This window comes from Plasmodium chabaudi (genome assembly GCF_900002335.3).
Source record: "Plasmodium chabaudi chabaudi strain AS genome assembly, chromosome: 13".
Classification (NCBI taxonomy): Eukaryota; Apicomplexa; class Aconoidasida; order Haemosporida; family Plasmodiidae; genus Plasmodium; species Plasmodium chabaudi.
This window is the reverse complement of record NC_030113.2, coordinates 1,630,040-1,646,699: the sequence shown is the minus strand read 5'-3', so window position 1 is coordinate 1,646,699 and position 16,660 is coordinate 1,630,040. Positions and strand designations below refer to the sequence as shown.

General features: G+C 22.3%; 2 protein-coding genes across 2 annotated transcripts; one reads left to right on the top strand and one right to left on the bottom strand.

Moving 5' to 3' along the window:
* Nucleotides 1-563: 563 nt before the first annotated feature.
* Nucleotides 564-1,836, bottom strand: PCHAS_1344200 (PRELI domain-containing protein, putative; the record flags this gene model as incomplete). The annotated part of the gene is made up of 5 exons (XM_016799350.1): nucleotides 564-710; nucleotides 841-917; nucleotides 1,019-1,174; nucleotides 1,328-1,472; nucleotides 1,783-1,836. 5 exons carry the CDS (start codon nucleotides 1,834-1,836, stop codon nucleotides 564-566), a joined length of 579 nt encoding a protein of 192 aa, XP_016654652.1.
* Nucleotides 1,837-2,992: 1,156 nt separating this feature from the next.
* On the top strand, nucleotides 2,993-15,914 carry PCHAS_1344100 (conserved Plasmodium protein, unknown function; the record flags this gene model as incomplete). The annotated part of the gene is made up of 3 exons (XM_016799348.1): nucleotides 2,993-14,974; nucleotides 15,111-15,238; nucleotides 15,371-15,914. 3 exons carry the CDS (start codon nucleotides 2,993-2,995, stop codon nucleotides 15,912-15,914), a joined length of 12,654 nt encoding a protein of 4,217 aa, XP_016654651.1.
* Between the last annotated feature and the right edge of the window lie 746 nt (nucleotides 15,915-16,660).

The following is a 16,660-nucleotide window of genomic DNA, read 5'->3' as shown; positions in this document are numbered from 1 at the left end:
CATTTATAATACATAAAACTTTTTTTATAATCTGTCTTTAAATTTAATAACTTATTTTATTTCAATTTTTGTGAGCCTCATAAATAATCTTTTGTAGTGTCTTAGCGTGGAACTCCTTGACATCATTATATGGGGCCTAAATATTTATTATTAACATTTTACATAAAAAATTATAAAAAGGAAAATGTTTTGAGTTTGTAAAAACAATTAAAAAAATTATATGATGAGTATATATATGTACACAAAAGGGTGTAGAAAAAAAGAAAGGGATACCATCATATAATAACAATAATAAAATAAATCATAATAAATGTAATGCATTGATAGATCATAAGATGTTTGTTAATATAAATAAATATATAACAACACTTGCCATTTTAAAAAAGTGTGCATATAATTTATTTCACTATAATTATTTATAGAAAGAGAATATTCATTTTGATTTTCAATGATTATAAAAACTAATAAAATGATGAAGCACATTTTGCTTCGATATATTTTTTCATATTTTCTTTTCATTTTTTGTGGGCCCATCAAAAGGGAATAATAAATAAGGAACCTATTTATTTAAAGCTTTTCATTTTGTTCAATGTATTACCATATAAGTTGTTTTGATTAATTTGTGCATTTTCATTCATAGTTCTTTTAATAACTTCATCCATTATTTCAATACCTTGTTTACTTTTTTCCTTTATGACATTTAATATAGTCTAAGTGTAAAAAAATAAATAACACATAATTGTATATCATACTAGGTACATAACATATTACTTAGCTTGTGATCAAAAATTATGAAATGACAGTGGTAGACATATATATAATTCCAATTTTTTATTTTACATTTTCTATAAAATTTTTCATATAGCCCAATCCCGTTATGTTTATTTGGGTACTTTGCTTATAAAAGGTGTTATTATCTGTGTTAAGTAATCGGTGAACAGGTTGAAAAAAATAAATAAATGCACAAGTGAATATACAAATGTACGAGCGAATAAGCTAATCACATTTTTAAGCATACCGTAACCGTCTTTCTGGAAATATGTGCATTTTTCGACCGAATTAACAAAGGGAGATAAAGTATAATTGACAGTTTTTATTGTTAATTTTTTTTTTTTTAAATTAACTTTTATGTCTTCAACAGCTATTCCGCGACCATCGACATTAAAGAGATTTCCTACAAAAATTATATGCAAAAAAATATGAACGTGCATGTAAATTTGACAAAATATAAAATAGCTATATATGTAATAGTATAATTTGTGTGCAAACGAAAATGACAACAGGGGTTTATTAAAAAGGTCCATAGATGGATATAAAAAATTATTACTAAAAATTTTGGGAATGAAATATTGAAGATGAACTATTCTCTTTAATTTCAACGTTTGGTTATCGATATCAATTTTTCTATCAATGACATCAATGCATTTTATGTGGTTCTGAACAAGGTTAGGATATTTGTTCCAATAAGCTGCCTATATTGTTACATGTACATGTTCATATAAAAATGTATTTTTAAATTAATTGTAGTTATAGTTAAAATAAATATATGTCGGATACAATAAGAATCGTTTAAGTCTAAGCGGCTTGGTGAATATGCACATATAAATTTACACACAAGCATAAAACGAACAATAAACAATCTTATGAAAGTATACACACAAATTTCACAAAATTATATACACAATATGCTCACTACTATATATTACATCCATTTGTTATACACTTTTAGTATATATGTATTTTTTTATATTTATATTTTTATTTAATTCACTTTCGTATTACTGTAACTGTTCCCCAGTCATAATGATACATGTGTTCCTGTTCAAAATTTTTCATTATATTGTCATAACATTAAAATAAAAACAAAAGGAAGGGGAATATAATTTTCCCCTTAAAAACAAATAAAAATAAATGCGTTCCTTTTTATAATGAAATTGTAATTCTCAATTTTAATATTAAAAATGTAATGATAAAAAATTATTTATATATTAAAAACATTTTTGTGTTGAAAAAATATCCCATTTTTATTTTAAAATTATATTCATTTTCTGTTCAAATTTTATAAAAATTGAGGTAAATATATATTATAGCAACTTTAAAAAATAACGGTAACAAAAAAAAAAACAATTTTTTGTTTTATAGAATTTTTAGCATCATTTTAATTAGCCTATTTTGATCGATTCGTCTATTATTTTTGCAATTTTTTTCCCGTTTATTATTTTTTTGACCTTTATTTTATATTGTATTATTTTATTTATATCGACTAGCCAATATGATGTTGTGTTCATGTATTATTCACAACTAATAGCAAAAAAATTATGTCATGTTCATAATTTTTTTTTGTATTCCATTTTATTTTATGTTTTGTTCATATTTTTATATGTTTATTGTATACATATTTATGTATACGCATATTTTTTCCAAGCAATATTCTGTATAATAGGAAAGAATGCATTTCGTTTTTTCCTTTTTATTATTTTTTTTTGCAAACTTAATAATTTACTATACTATTTCATAGAGGACATCAAAATAATCTTATCAAAAAATGATGATAGATTATCTTTGTTTATCCCTTTCTTTTTAAGTACTATTTTCCGATTTTCTAGTATTTATGTATAGTTGCTTTATTTTTCGTTTTTTTGCAGATTTATATTGCTTCCACTTTTTACCAAGTAATTTTATAAAACATATTTTTTTTACTTTCATGAAGTACACAATAATGAAAACAACAAAAGTAGCATTTGTTCTTAATTTTTTATAATATACAACATTAGTTATATTTAATTCAATGAGCATATAATCACTATTTGAGCTATGTATGCGTGCGCATGTAAGTAGCTATCTATTTTTTTATTGTAATAGTCGTTTGATGGGTTGTTATTATATAAATATATAGGCAAACGAATATGCGCCTATATATATTTATATACTTAACCCTACTGGATATACCTTATCTTTATTATTATATGCGTGTCCAATAAATTCTTTAAAGATGAGTAAGGTATTACTAAATATCCTTAGACAGACTAAAATATTTTTAAACAGAATATATATTAGTCTGATATTTCTCCAGAGTTTGATATTTTACAACATACCAATAAAAAGTATTGATATAAAAGATATAAACATTGAGTTTGATTTCATTAATAAAATAATTAATTTTTTTCGGAAGAATACAATTCCCATAAACAATGAGAATGCAAATAAACAAAAAAAAAACAATAATATACACATTAAATCTATAAATATAATACTTGACTTTGAAGATTATGAAACATATAATTCATATTATAATATTTATCGTAAATTAATATCAGAAGAGAAGAAGAAATGGGGGATTGTCTATAATTTTTTTTATTATATTTTTGTTTTTCTTTTAAAATTAATTATAAAAAATTATTACATAAATATAGAAAAAATTCAAGTCAAAATATTTTATAATTATAAACATAGACACAGTAAAATTTGTGATAATATAAAAGACATATCTAAAGGAAAGACTAAATATTATTTTATATTTCGAGACATATCTATTTCTCCAAATAATAATATAAAAAAAGAATATGAATATGACAACCCACAAAAATGTAATGATACAGATAAAGAAAATATATTTGATCAAGAAAACGAATTAATACAAATAAATGCAAGAACAAATCAGGATAATGATAAAGCAAGTAATTGTGAAAATTTAGATTCCCATAAATATTTACTTTTTTGCAAAGAATTTAACATACTTAAAGAATGTAATAATGGAAAAAGGGATGGAGAGATAAAAAAAAAATTATATTTTATAAAAAACATTTTTTACTATTTTCAGGAAAATAAAATATTAATTCCACTTATGTACATGAATTTAAAAGAATGTGAGTTGAAGGAAATTCTCTTTTTATCCCATCATACGAAAGTAGATTATTATTTAAAAGATTTAATAAATGTTGCAAAGAAATTTAGCTTTACAAAAAATATAGATAGTAATAATGGGAACTATAATGAGTATAAAAATAAATATGATTTCTTTTTTCATTTAACAGTTTATATAAACAAGACATTTATTAATATTAACCTGAAAGATAAAATAATAAAAGGTGTAATAAGTTCTACCCTTTTTAACATTAAAACGAACGAACATTGTGATGTCTACAAAAGATCGGATAATAATATTTTACAAAATAAGTTTGATATAAAATATAGTAGCACTAATTTTGAACTTTCCTTTATGTCTTTTGTTATTTATACTGAAAAGAATTTCATTTCATTAAATTTGAAAAACAAAAATAAAGAACAAAAATACACGAATTTGTTTGAAACCTTATGTAATAATAATCCTCAAAATGATGTACTACTAAATGAAGAAATTGATAAATGCCATTCAAAATATAATATAAATAATTCAAACTTGGTATATTGTAAATATAGAAAATTTTTTAATATGAAAAACGAAAATGAAGAGAAAATAAATGTTTTCAAAAAAAATTATAATAAATGTGATATAATTTTAAGCAACATAATTTGTATATTTGAAGTTGTAGAATGTATAAATGTGTATAACCTGATCCAAAAGCACTGTTTACAACGAACCCATTTAAGAGAAGTTCCAAAAAATAATAAATTTTCCTTACTAATATCCATTATAAAATATACACCATTTGTTTGTGTTCGAAATATTTCTTTTTACATAAATAAAAATATCAATAAACTTGATCTGATATATAACAATGCGATTTTAAAAAATAGAGACGACGAATTGGGATATTACAATAATACAGTCATAAATTTTAGAGAAGAAATAATAAAAATAGAAATAAAAGAAATATGTAATATTAAAGGTGTTGAGAAAAATTATGCACAGATAAATATCGACGAAAATGGTGAAAATACTATAGAACAAGATCATAGTAGTGACGAAGACAATAATCAGCGTTGCATTTTTTATTATGAACAGGATGCAATAGCTAGCTTCGATTTTTTAGTGAAAGATATTATTGTTAAAAGTGTTTATTTGGAAAATAATACTTTATATGAATATAACTTAAATGATAAGATAAATATTGCTTTAAAAATAAAGAATAAAGAAAATGAATATGGAATTGTTACAATATATTTTAATAATTCTACATGGTATTTATTACCTGAACATGTTAATTTTTTTTATTATATATATTCCATTTATTGCACTAACATGAAAAAATATGCATACTTACTAAGAAACCCTATGAGAAAGAAAGTAAAGCGAATAACAGAAATCGAAAATAACTTTCCATTTTTTGTAAATGTCATAGCAAATAATTGTAATATAAACTTATTTTGCATATCTGAAGATTTTAAAGCAAATACTATGGGCACAAATATAGAAGGGAAACGGGTTACACACACATACAACAATGCTATAAATAATGAACTAATTACAGTGAAAAACGAAATGGGGCTGAAAAAAAAATTAAAGCCCATTAAAATATCATTCGATTTAAAATATATATTAAAAATTGAATCAGAAAAGGAGGAAATACGAAGATTTTTCTACAAATATTATAACTATTTTTTTCTTGGTAATGTGAATATACGATTTAATTATTATAAAAATTTGTTAAAAAATGTATTAGTATTTAAAAATGAAAAAGCACGAAAAAAAAAAGACAAAAGCTTATTTTGCATGAACAATCAAGGTAAAATAGAAAATAATTATGACTTGTTAATAAAAATTGTTAACAAAAATATTTATGTAAATATATTTAATAAAGCCAAAATACTTTTTATAAATTGTATTATATATCAAATATATATAGCAACACGAAGAATAGTATATTTGCAGGATACTAATAATTTGAAAATGAAAGAATCTATAAAAAAATTTAAATTGATAAAAAAAAAAAGGAAAAATAATATATATAATGTCTTATTAAAAAAGTTAAAATATCCAATAAATCAAATTGGCTGTACAGAAGAAATTAAAAACTATTCAGAAAATAATTACACACTAGGTAGTGGTTACAATCATAAACATATAATATATAGAAACATAAAAAAATATTGCAACAGTTATGAAATATGTAGAAACAATTTTTTAAGTAAAATAACGTCGAAATATAATAATTATAAATCATTAAAATATTTAATACAAATAAAAATTAAAAGCAAAATACATTTTATATCATTTTTTGATGATTTTTATATGACCGAATTAAGAAGTTTTAAAAATAGTAATCTCCAAAAAAATCAATACAAAATCGATTTGGATACAAATGTTTGTATTTATTATTTTGATTTATTATGTAAAAATAATGTGAGAGCAAATAACTTTTTAAAATTATACATTGATTTTTATAAGTTACAATTAGATAAGTATACAAGCTTTAATAAAATATATAATGTACTAAATTTTATGAACAGTATAAAAAAAAGACATGAACAAAGTAAGGAATTTTCTTTCTTTTCTACCAAACAATTATGTAAAATATTTTCATATCGAAATTTAGATCGTATAATAAATGATGAAGAAAACAACGGTTACTTTACAATAGCATCAGAAATAAAAAGTTTTGATTTTTTCACCAAATTTTATAGTTATGCTAAAAAGGATGATAAATATGATATTTATTATAAACATAAAAAAAGTACAAATGAGTTTAATACGAATACAAAAATATATGGAAATAAAATCTACTTATTATATAAGACAAATGATTTTTTTACTTTTTTAAATAAATATATTCTTACCGATTTTTTAAACCTATTTTCATCAAAACATAGTTGTGAAATGAAAGTTGTAAATTTAAAAAAAAATAATTATAGCCAAGTCTACAATTTTAACGAAAACGAAGTAAAGGATATATTTTCCCTTAGAGACAGCATGATGCTAAAGCAGCAAGCCTTGCAACCCACTGCTGGCCATAATAATTATGTGGCTGATTACCCCGGTTCTATAGATGAAAAGCAAATTAATAATTATAAACTTTACAAAATAAGGCAAAAAAATATGAAAGCACAAAATGGAATAAGCCTAAATAAATACAAATTCACATTTAATGACGTCACATTATTTGTTCCTTCAATTCATAACAATAGAAATGTTATTATTATACAAAATAGTGTACACATAAAGAATAAATTCGTTTTTAAAAAAAAAGAAAATAATAATACAATTCAGCTTTATGACAAAATATTCGTTTATTTTTTAAACAATATATGCTTTTCAAATAAAGGAAATAATTCAATTTTAAAAAATGTAAATATGTTATTAATTTATTATAGAAATATTATTTACAAGACAAACATGTTTGGCATGTTTATATACGGTACAGGTAATGCATATTTGTCTCCTGAAAATTTTACACTAGTCCAAAATGTGGTGATCGAAAATTTTCTGAACAACAATGTGGAATATTTTGACGAAAGGCAGTACATAAAAAGTCCGAAGAACATTGGAAATGGCATAATAGGCAATGAACCGAATTGCAAAAATGTTGAGAAGTGGAAAAGCGAAAAAAAAGACAAGCTAAAAAAAAGTCTTAATGTTGTTATACATTTGATAGATATGCATATATTTTTAGAGAGTGACAAATTGAAAAGCAGAATAAGTTACATTTTTATAAAATATTGTTTGATAAATATTTTAAAATATTTAAATGACAAAAATAAAATGATAACAAATATAAAGTCGGTTGTACCTCTTATTTTAAACTATACCCATAAGTACCCATATGATATAATTGTTTATTATAAAAAAATAAAAAATAAAAATAGTTATTTAAAATATTTGATAAATATGAAAGATATAAAAAATGAAAAAACTGCCAATACATTTAGCTCATTTATTAAGACAAAAATTAATAAATATAACAATTTACTAATTACCAAAAAAAATAAAATTATTGAAATTTTTTATCATAGATATAAAAATGATACTATTGGATGTAATGTAGAAAATCATATATTTATTAAAATGAAAAAAATTTATACAACAATTGACGCATTTCAATTATTTAATTTTTATAATTTATATTTTGTCGATGATAAAAATTTGTTTATATACACACTTGAGAAATGTTTTCAAAAAGAATATTGTTCAAGCTCTATAAAAAAAAAGAAAATCAACACATGGGCCACATATAGAAATGCACAAGACTGTTCTGACGATACTTATATTGGCGAAGAAAATACAGACTATTTTGTAAAAAAAAAAATAAATATTTTAAAAAAAACAGAAAAAATCAAAAGACCTAGCAATTATCTTATTTATATGTATGAAAATATGGTGAAATTGTTAACATCAAATGATTTTAATTCCTATGATTATTTAGTACATAGTAATAATATATACAAAATTAACTTATATATTGAGCATGCTCATATATTTGTAAATTTATTATTATATGAACATTTACTGAAATATAGAAATGTAAATAATTCTGAACAGACAGCTAAAATTGATAAATCAAATAAATTTGGTATCACTTATAAAGGGTGTGTAAATTTTTTACTCCTTTTCAATTTGAGAAAAAGCCATTTTTTCGAATTTTTAAAAAAAAAAAAACATATTATTTTTAACAGCTATTTTTTTGATAAAATTGTGGAAAATGACCTGACTTGTTCAGAAAAAATATCCCAACTATCTTGCTCATCCCAAAAATTGAACTGCTTGAATTCGCCCTTTCATCCAAATAAATACATAAGTGAAGAATTAGAAGAAACAATATTTTTCAAATGCAAAATACATAAAAAAAATAGTCTATATTTATTAAATAATTCAAATTTTTATTGTATAAGTAAAAATATTAATATAGATATGTGTGCAAAAAAAGAAAAGGTAATATATTTTAATAACAATATTAAAATGGTAAAATATAATAAGTTTTATTTTAATAATATTTTCCTTAATGATATAGAGGATAAAAATATAGAGTCGAGCCAAGTTAGTGGAAATGATTTATATGATATAAAAATAAGTATAGGTGTGCCACAAAAAAAGCAAACAAATATAGATTGTCTTAAACATGTATTTAAAAATTATAATAGTTTATTTCCAATTGATAATACAAATTGTATTATAGAAAACATGATTAAAATGGCGAATAAAAATGAGAATACAACATTTTATGAATTAAATAGTGACAACCAAAATATGCACAACAATGACGATCTAACTTATAATAACATAAAAAATGAAAAAATGTTTTCATCACCGAAATATATAAATGTAAATATAAAAAATGGTAAAATAAAAATAAGATTAAAAGATATGATAGGTGTATTAAAAAAAATTTATGAACTAAATTATTGTTTGGATTATTATGAAGAAATCAATTTAATTATGTATAAGCAATGTGAAAAAAGTATAATAGGAAATAGTTATCTATACAAATTAAATAAAAGAAAAAAAGAAGAAACATATTTAACAATGCTTTTTAATATAATAATAAACAATTTGAGTGTCGAATTATTTGAAACTGTAAATTATTTTAGATATAGAGAAGTTAAGAAAATAAGAATTGCACAAATAAATATAAAAGGAAATTATAATTACATTTCATCATATAATAAAGATGAAATAATAATAAAAAGACATGATTTAAATTGTATTTATAATTTTAATTTTTTTAAAAATAATATATTTGAAAACTTTGTAAAAAATATGCAAATACACTTTGTTTGGGTTAAGTCAAAAAATGAAAATAATTTTTTTTCAATTTTTAAAAATAAACCTATAGACATATTTTTAAGTAAAAATATATTCAGAAAAATGTTGTATCTCTATGAAGGAGTCATAAATAGTTGGAATAATCACTTTGAGCTGGCTAGCCATATTAAGAAAAGACACTATGATAAGACTGCTGAAAATTTAGGTAATAAAAAAAGCATTCTAAATTTGTATAGCGATAAATCAGTAATAATAAACAAAATACAAGAGAAAGCATTTTCCTATCAAAATAAAGACATTTTAAAAAATAAAGAAAAAAAAAGTAAAACAGAAATATTGCATTTAAAAGGTGGAGAACATATTTTATTTTCACCAGATTGTAAAAAATATACAAAAAATAATAACATATTATTATATAATGATTGTGGATTTTATAATTTAATTTCAAATGTATGTATATACAATAATACAAATTTAGACATTATATTTTTACATAAATCCTATAAATATTATAAACACTTTTTATATGCAAAAAAAAAAACATATATAAGTCCATTTGATCTTGAAAATGATTATTTTTTTTTATTTATATGTTACAAAAAAAAGCTATATATGGCTCAATCCTTTTCAAAGGAATTACTACAAAACAAGGAGACTAATGAATATAGTTATTATTTAAATATTAGTAAGATTAAGAAAGAATGTATGTTTGGTGTAGACCCGAATGGCAATGTTAGAAATAGTAGTGCACCTCGGATTTTTAAAAAAGTATTGCACTTTAAAAATGTTGAATCTCTACAATTTGACAACACAAGTATATATAAACAATCTGAAAAAAAGGAAGATAAAAAAGAAGTACCTATTCACAAATTGTACAACAATATTCAAAGAAAATACATAAAAATTATATCAAATAATCATGGTGATAATGATAATATAAAAATAAATACAAACAACGAAAACTTTGTCTTAAACATTATTTTAATTGAAAATTATAAAAATGTTTATATATATATAGACAAAATGATAAGCTTAAAGAATATGTTGCCTCTACAAATTTGTTACACTGTGGAAGGAACGAAATGTGTCATAAATAAATATAAAACTAAAGAAATTTATTTTAAAAATATAGACTTAAATGGTGACTCTAATATTTTGGTGGGCAACAAATTAAAAGTCGTAAACGGCGTTAGCAAAGGGGTTTCGAAAAATGTAGGAGACGTCGATAAAAATTTCCCAAACAGTATTGCACACTATGTAAATGTAATAAAAAAAAACAACTGCATCATATTGACATGTCAAACGTTAATATATTTTTATAGCTTTTCTGAGCATAGCATCGAAATAAATAAAAAAAAAATTTACTTTTTAAACAGTAAAACAAACTATACAAAAGATATGACCATACCAAGCATGTATAATATAAAAAATATGAAATGCTTTGTGGGCGTTTTTAATGAGCCTTTTGAAAATGTTGCTTTAGAAAAACATCAAATTAATAATATAACTCCAGGCAAATCTAATGAAATATGTCTTACACACACAAATGAAAATAATAAATATTTATTTTTTTATAAAATTGATTTGTTAAATGGTTTAAATAATAATAAGAAAAATATAGGGAATACATATCATCATAATGTTTTATCTATATATCCTAAATATATTATACAAAACGAAACAGAAATAGATATATGTATGTTTTCTATTTATAATGAATATGAGACTTATAAAATAGAAAGAAGTTCAACGAAAGTTTTAAACACAATAATGGATAGTGGAAATAAAAATTATTTACCCTTCTTTTTTAAGATTAAGAACAGAAATGAAAAAAGTAATAATTATTTGGATGCTTGTGGACCTATAAATATAGCGAAAGAAGGTTCATATATTTTCTCTCTTAAAAAAAATAAACCAATTTTAGCTAGCAGTACTAGCCAAAACAAACAAATCAAGAGTAGCCCTCATTTTTTGAATTTAAAATTTAGAGTCCATAAAGGTGAAAAGTGTAAATATTTTAAAGGCCCATTTAGTAATTCCATTTTTATAAAAATAAGTAAACATAAAAGTAACAAAAAAAAACTTGAAAAATATATCACATATATAAATAATAATAGTAATATAACCGATAAAATATATGGAAAAAATAATATTATGAATATATATAAATATATAGAAAAAAATGATGATATTAAAAAAATATACATATATAATAATACAGACTTTGGAGCTATAGTAGATATTATGCATTACATTGAGCTTGTTTATATTATAAAAAATGAAATGAAAACAGATAAAGGGGGTATAAAGCTTTCTGAAATTGAATCAGCCAACTTCTCTGGTCTTAACAATTCATATGATAAAGACAGTACGGAAATGTATCATTCCTTAATGCATAGCAACATTGAAAAAGAAAATGATAGTGAAAACGAAGATGAGAAAAGTAACGGAATAGACAACAACACATTTGAGAAAATAACGAAAGATGATATAAATAACATATTAAATAATAAACATTTAATACATGAATATTTAAAAAAAAATAAAAAAAATTTTAGATATTTAAAAAATAATAGTATTTTATTTTTGCCATTACGAAAAAATAAAAACATAAAAAATTTCTTTTTACTTTTATACCCATTTAAACAAACAAACAATATACACATTTGTAGAATATCATTAGAAAACAAAATAAATATCGTAAAATTTGTTGAAAATAATAAATCCATATTTTTTGAATTCTGTATTATACAAAAGAAAAATAAAATTTTAATAAAATTCTCACAATACCTAGACAATGTTATACAAATCAAAGGAAAAGTAAATTTAAATTTGCTATCCATGCAAAAGATGGATAATAAACAAAATAAACCACAAGATAAGCAAATTAAAACGAAGAAAATTCACACAAAAAAGGGGGCAAGACATCAAAATATAGACATATGTACCAGTTCAAATCAGGCTGAAAAGGTACACGATAATTTTTTAAATTACATTTTAAACCGTAAAAAGTATATTACACTATTTATGAAACGATTTAACAAGAGTATAACACCATCACTCGAAAGAATAGACAAGCTTGATATGTCACAAAATGGTGAGCTACTTTGCAGACTTAAAAGTAAGGGAAGTGTAAAGAATACAAATATAAGCAGAATGCAAAAAGATGAAAAGTGCAAAATAGTATGCACAGCAAATTGTAAAACTTTTGCAAAGTACGATAAAAATTGTGTAAATGGAAATGAAAGAAAAAAGGTATCCCGTTTTATTCATCACATTAGTAAGGATGTAACATTTTATGAACATTCAAAAAAAAAAATAATAATTTTTTCAAGCCAAAATGAGAAAAAAAAAAAAAATTCCAATTGTCATATAATAATAAATAATGATATAAATATAAATATATTTTCATCAATTTTAATAAAAAATGTGGATATATCTAAACAGTATTATAGCGATAAAAGAATTATGTCATCTGTTTATACAAGCCTTATGGAATATACAAATGTTGATAAAGAAAATGAAAATAATAACATATCTTATGAAGAAAGATTTAATAAATATTTATTTAAAAAAAAAAAAAATGCACACATATATACAATAAGCTTAACAAATTTAAATTTTTATTTTAAAAAAAATAAAATTAATAGTAGTACTACACAAAATAGATTTTATTTAAATCTAGATAACTTGTCTATAGTCGATTTCTCAACAAATGTTGTAAAAAATATTTTATTTAAAAGTTTGGAAAATAGGGTATTAGATGAAAAAGGGGACAAACACGTTAAACAAAATAATGAAAATAAATTCATAACACTTGATATAATATACAAAATGAGTTTCAATTCTTTGGTTGTTCAAAAATTTGAGTTATTGTTTTTTTGTCCCTTACGAATATACTTATCATTAGTAAGTGTCGAAAATTTTAATTATTGTTGTAAAAAGTTTTTAAAAAAAAAAAAGAAAACTCGTAATGCCAAAAGCAGAAACGAACTACTACTTTTCAGTCCAATAAATGAGAACCCTAGTAGAGAAAGACGGATTGACAAAATTTTGAAATTCCAAAGTAAGTATGCTAGAAACGCTTTCAAGGTTAACACATTTTATGAAACCCTTTGCAATGTTAACAATAAAGAAAAAGAACGAAAAATCAAAATATATAATTTAAAAATAAGTAATATATATATTGTATTTTCTTTTTCAAATAAAAATACATATAGCATAGAACGATACAAAAACGAAGATGAATTATTTAAAACGAAGAAAAAAAATCTAGACGACGATTCTAATAATTTTATTTTCAACTTTAAACTAGCATTCTTAAACCAAATAAAAAATGCAAATTTTGAAATAAACTCATTAGATTTAAAAAAAATAAAAGAAAAAAATATATTAGAATTTGTAAATTATATATTAGATTTTTATATAAAAGAATTATATAAAAATTTATTTTTTTATATGACAAAAATGAATACAATAAATAAATATATACATAATTATTCAAATTTTTTCAACCAATTTATGGATAAAAAGAAAATGTTTAACTTAGTGGATATATCATCAGGACTTAAATATATAACACATGAGCTTCACGAAAAAAGTAATGTCTATTTAGAGAACATAAATATATTTACTTCCCCTTTAGGCCTTCAAGATGGGGTGAGAGAATTTTATCAACCTAAACAAGTTAGAAAACAAAACGAAGCATTATCTATTATCAATGTAGATGAAAATAGTTTGGAAAAGGACTATGGTATGGTAGACACACCACTAAAAGGGAAACGAAGTAAGCGAACTCAAAGTGATCAAACAAAGCGAAGTAAACGTACACAAGATGAAAACAACAACATTTACAATGATGAGAATAAACAATTTTTTACAAACTTTGAAGATATGGTCGTTTTAAGTGATTCAAATTATTGTATATGTAGAAAAAAAAAATTAAAAATAAACAGAATTAATAATAAATTATACTATTTTAACAATGATAAAAAGGTATTCATTTTTGATGATAGCCAAGTAAATTATAATAATATTGATCCAAATAAAAATGATGAAAAGTTTAAAGAAATCTATAAAGCTGACCAAAAAAACGACATCATTTGGAATCCCAAAGAAGCTATATTAAGAACCCAAAAAAAAGAAACATCAACCAATTTTAATATTTTTAATAGTGCAATAAAAAATATTGGAAAAGATATCATGTCTAGTATTAATTATTACCTTTATGATAATAATGAAAATGACTTAAAAAAAAAAAAAAAAATTATTTTAGATTATTTTTGTGAAAATGTGCAAAGTTCCCCTCAAGACACCAAGCCGGAGCCCCCCGACGAGGTAATTCGAAAAAAAAAAAAAATATCCAACACCCTAAATATGATTAATGCACATGCACACGCACACGCATACCCAATCAATAACGTTCCATGCTTCTCTACATTCTGTTGTGTAATTTTTTTTATTTTTGTTACAGACTCAGAGAAAGACTAACGAGATAGGACTCCGAGAATTTACAACATTCGCTACGATCTACAAAAAAGGTCAAATCAAATATGACAGCGGCCCATTCAGAATATGCAACCCGTTGGATATGCCACTAGTGTAAGCAAAAAAGGAAAGCAAAGAGGCGTGCACATGTCAATGCACATGTCCATGCATGTGTACATATATATAATACACATTTTACTTTCCCATTTTACTTTTCCATTTTACTTTTCCATTTTTACTTTACAGAAAAGGGGTCGTGATCGAGAACTACGTCAAAGATAAGGACGAGAATTTGCTACTCCTATTTTGTGATGAATATATAATAAATTTAAATAATGAGAATAGAATAATTATAAAAAAGAAGAACATAATAAAGATCGAGATTGTTTGTAAATATTTTAATTTAATTTTTGAGAGAGATAAAAGTTTAATGCATAATATAAAAAATATAATTAAAAAAAATAATCATAATTTTTTAGGCTACTATTTTGATGTCTTATTTAAAAAGAAAATGAAAAATGAAAAAAAATTAATACATAAAATTAAGAAAAATAAAATCAGAATTATTTATTTCTTATATTATATTTTTTATTTTATTTATAACTACGATCAGCGTCTTAAAAAGCTGACTAAATCATATTTGCCTAACCAAGAAAATATAAAACCTACTATTATCATCTTTGAAAATACAAAAAAAGTTTTTTTTTCTCTCTCCTCGATTATATATTTAAATATATTTTATTTTAATGTTAGAGATTTTCTCTTTAGTTTTGTGAAACAATCAAGTTAGTGGAAGACACACAAGGAGGTATAGATATACACCAGAATACGTGGACAATCGTTTTTTTTTTTACAATTCAACATAAATTACGCCCACTAATAATATGCAACAATTTTTATTTATGGGAAGATATCATTTTTACTGAGCATATAATTTTCCTATTGCAAATCATTTCCAAGTTGTTCATTCATCTATTTATTATGTTTGCTAATTAGAAAGTTATTTTATTTTTTTATCACAAAATTATACAAAGAACGTTTTTAATCATATCTATTTTATACTTAAGTATAGAGTATTTATGAGGATAATTCTTATTCCGCTTTTTATTTTCCACAATATTTTTTTATAAATATGCATATTTAAGTAAAGCATTTTTTTGTATATCCTGCATTTTCAGCATTTTTCAACATTTTCATCATTTTCAACATTTTCATCATTTTTCAACATTTTCATCATTTTTCAACATTTTCATCATTTTCATCATTTTCATCATTTTCATCATTTTCATCATTTTCATCATTTTCAGCATTTTCAGCATATTTGTTTTCATTTTTTTGTTTTTGTGCATATAAATTATGTACAATCTGAATGTATATATCCATTTTTAAGTGATATATTTTTTTTTTTTTTACAATTTGAAAACTTTAAAAATATAAGTCATACTCATATACATATTTACGATCATTTATGAGGACGTGGAAAATATTCTTTTCACTTTTTTGTATTTCTCACCCATAGGGACAACAAATATTGTA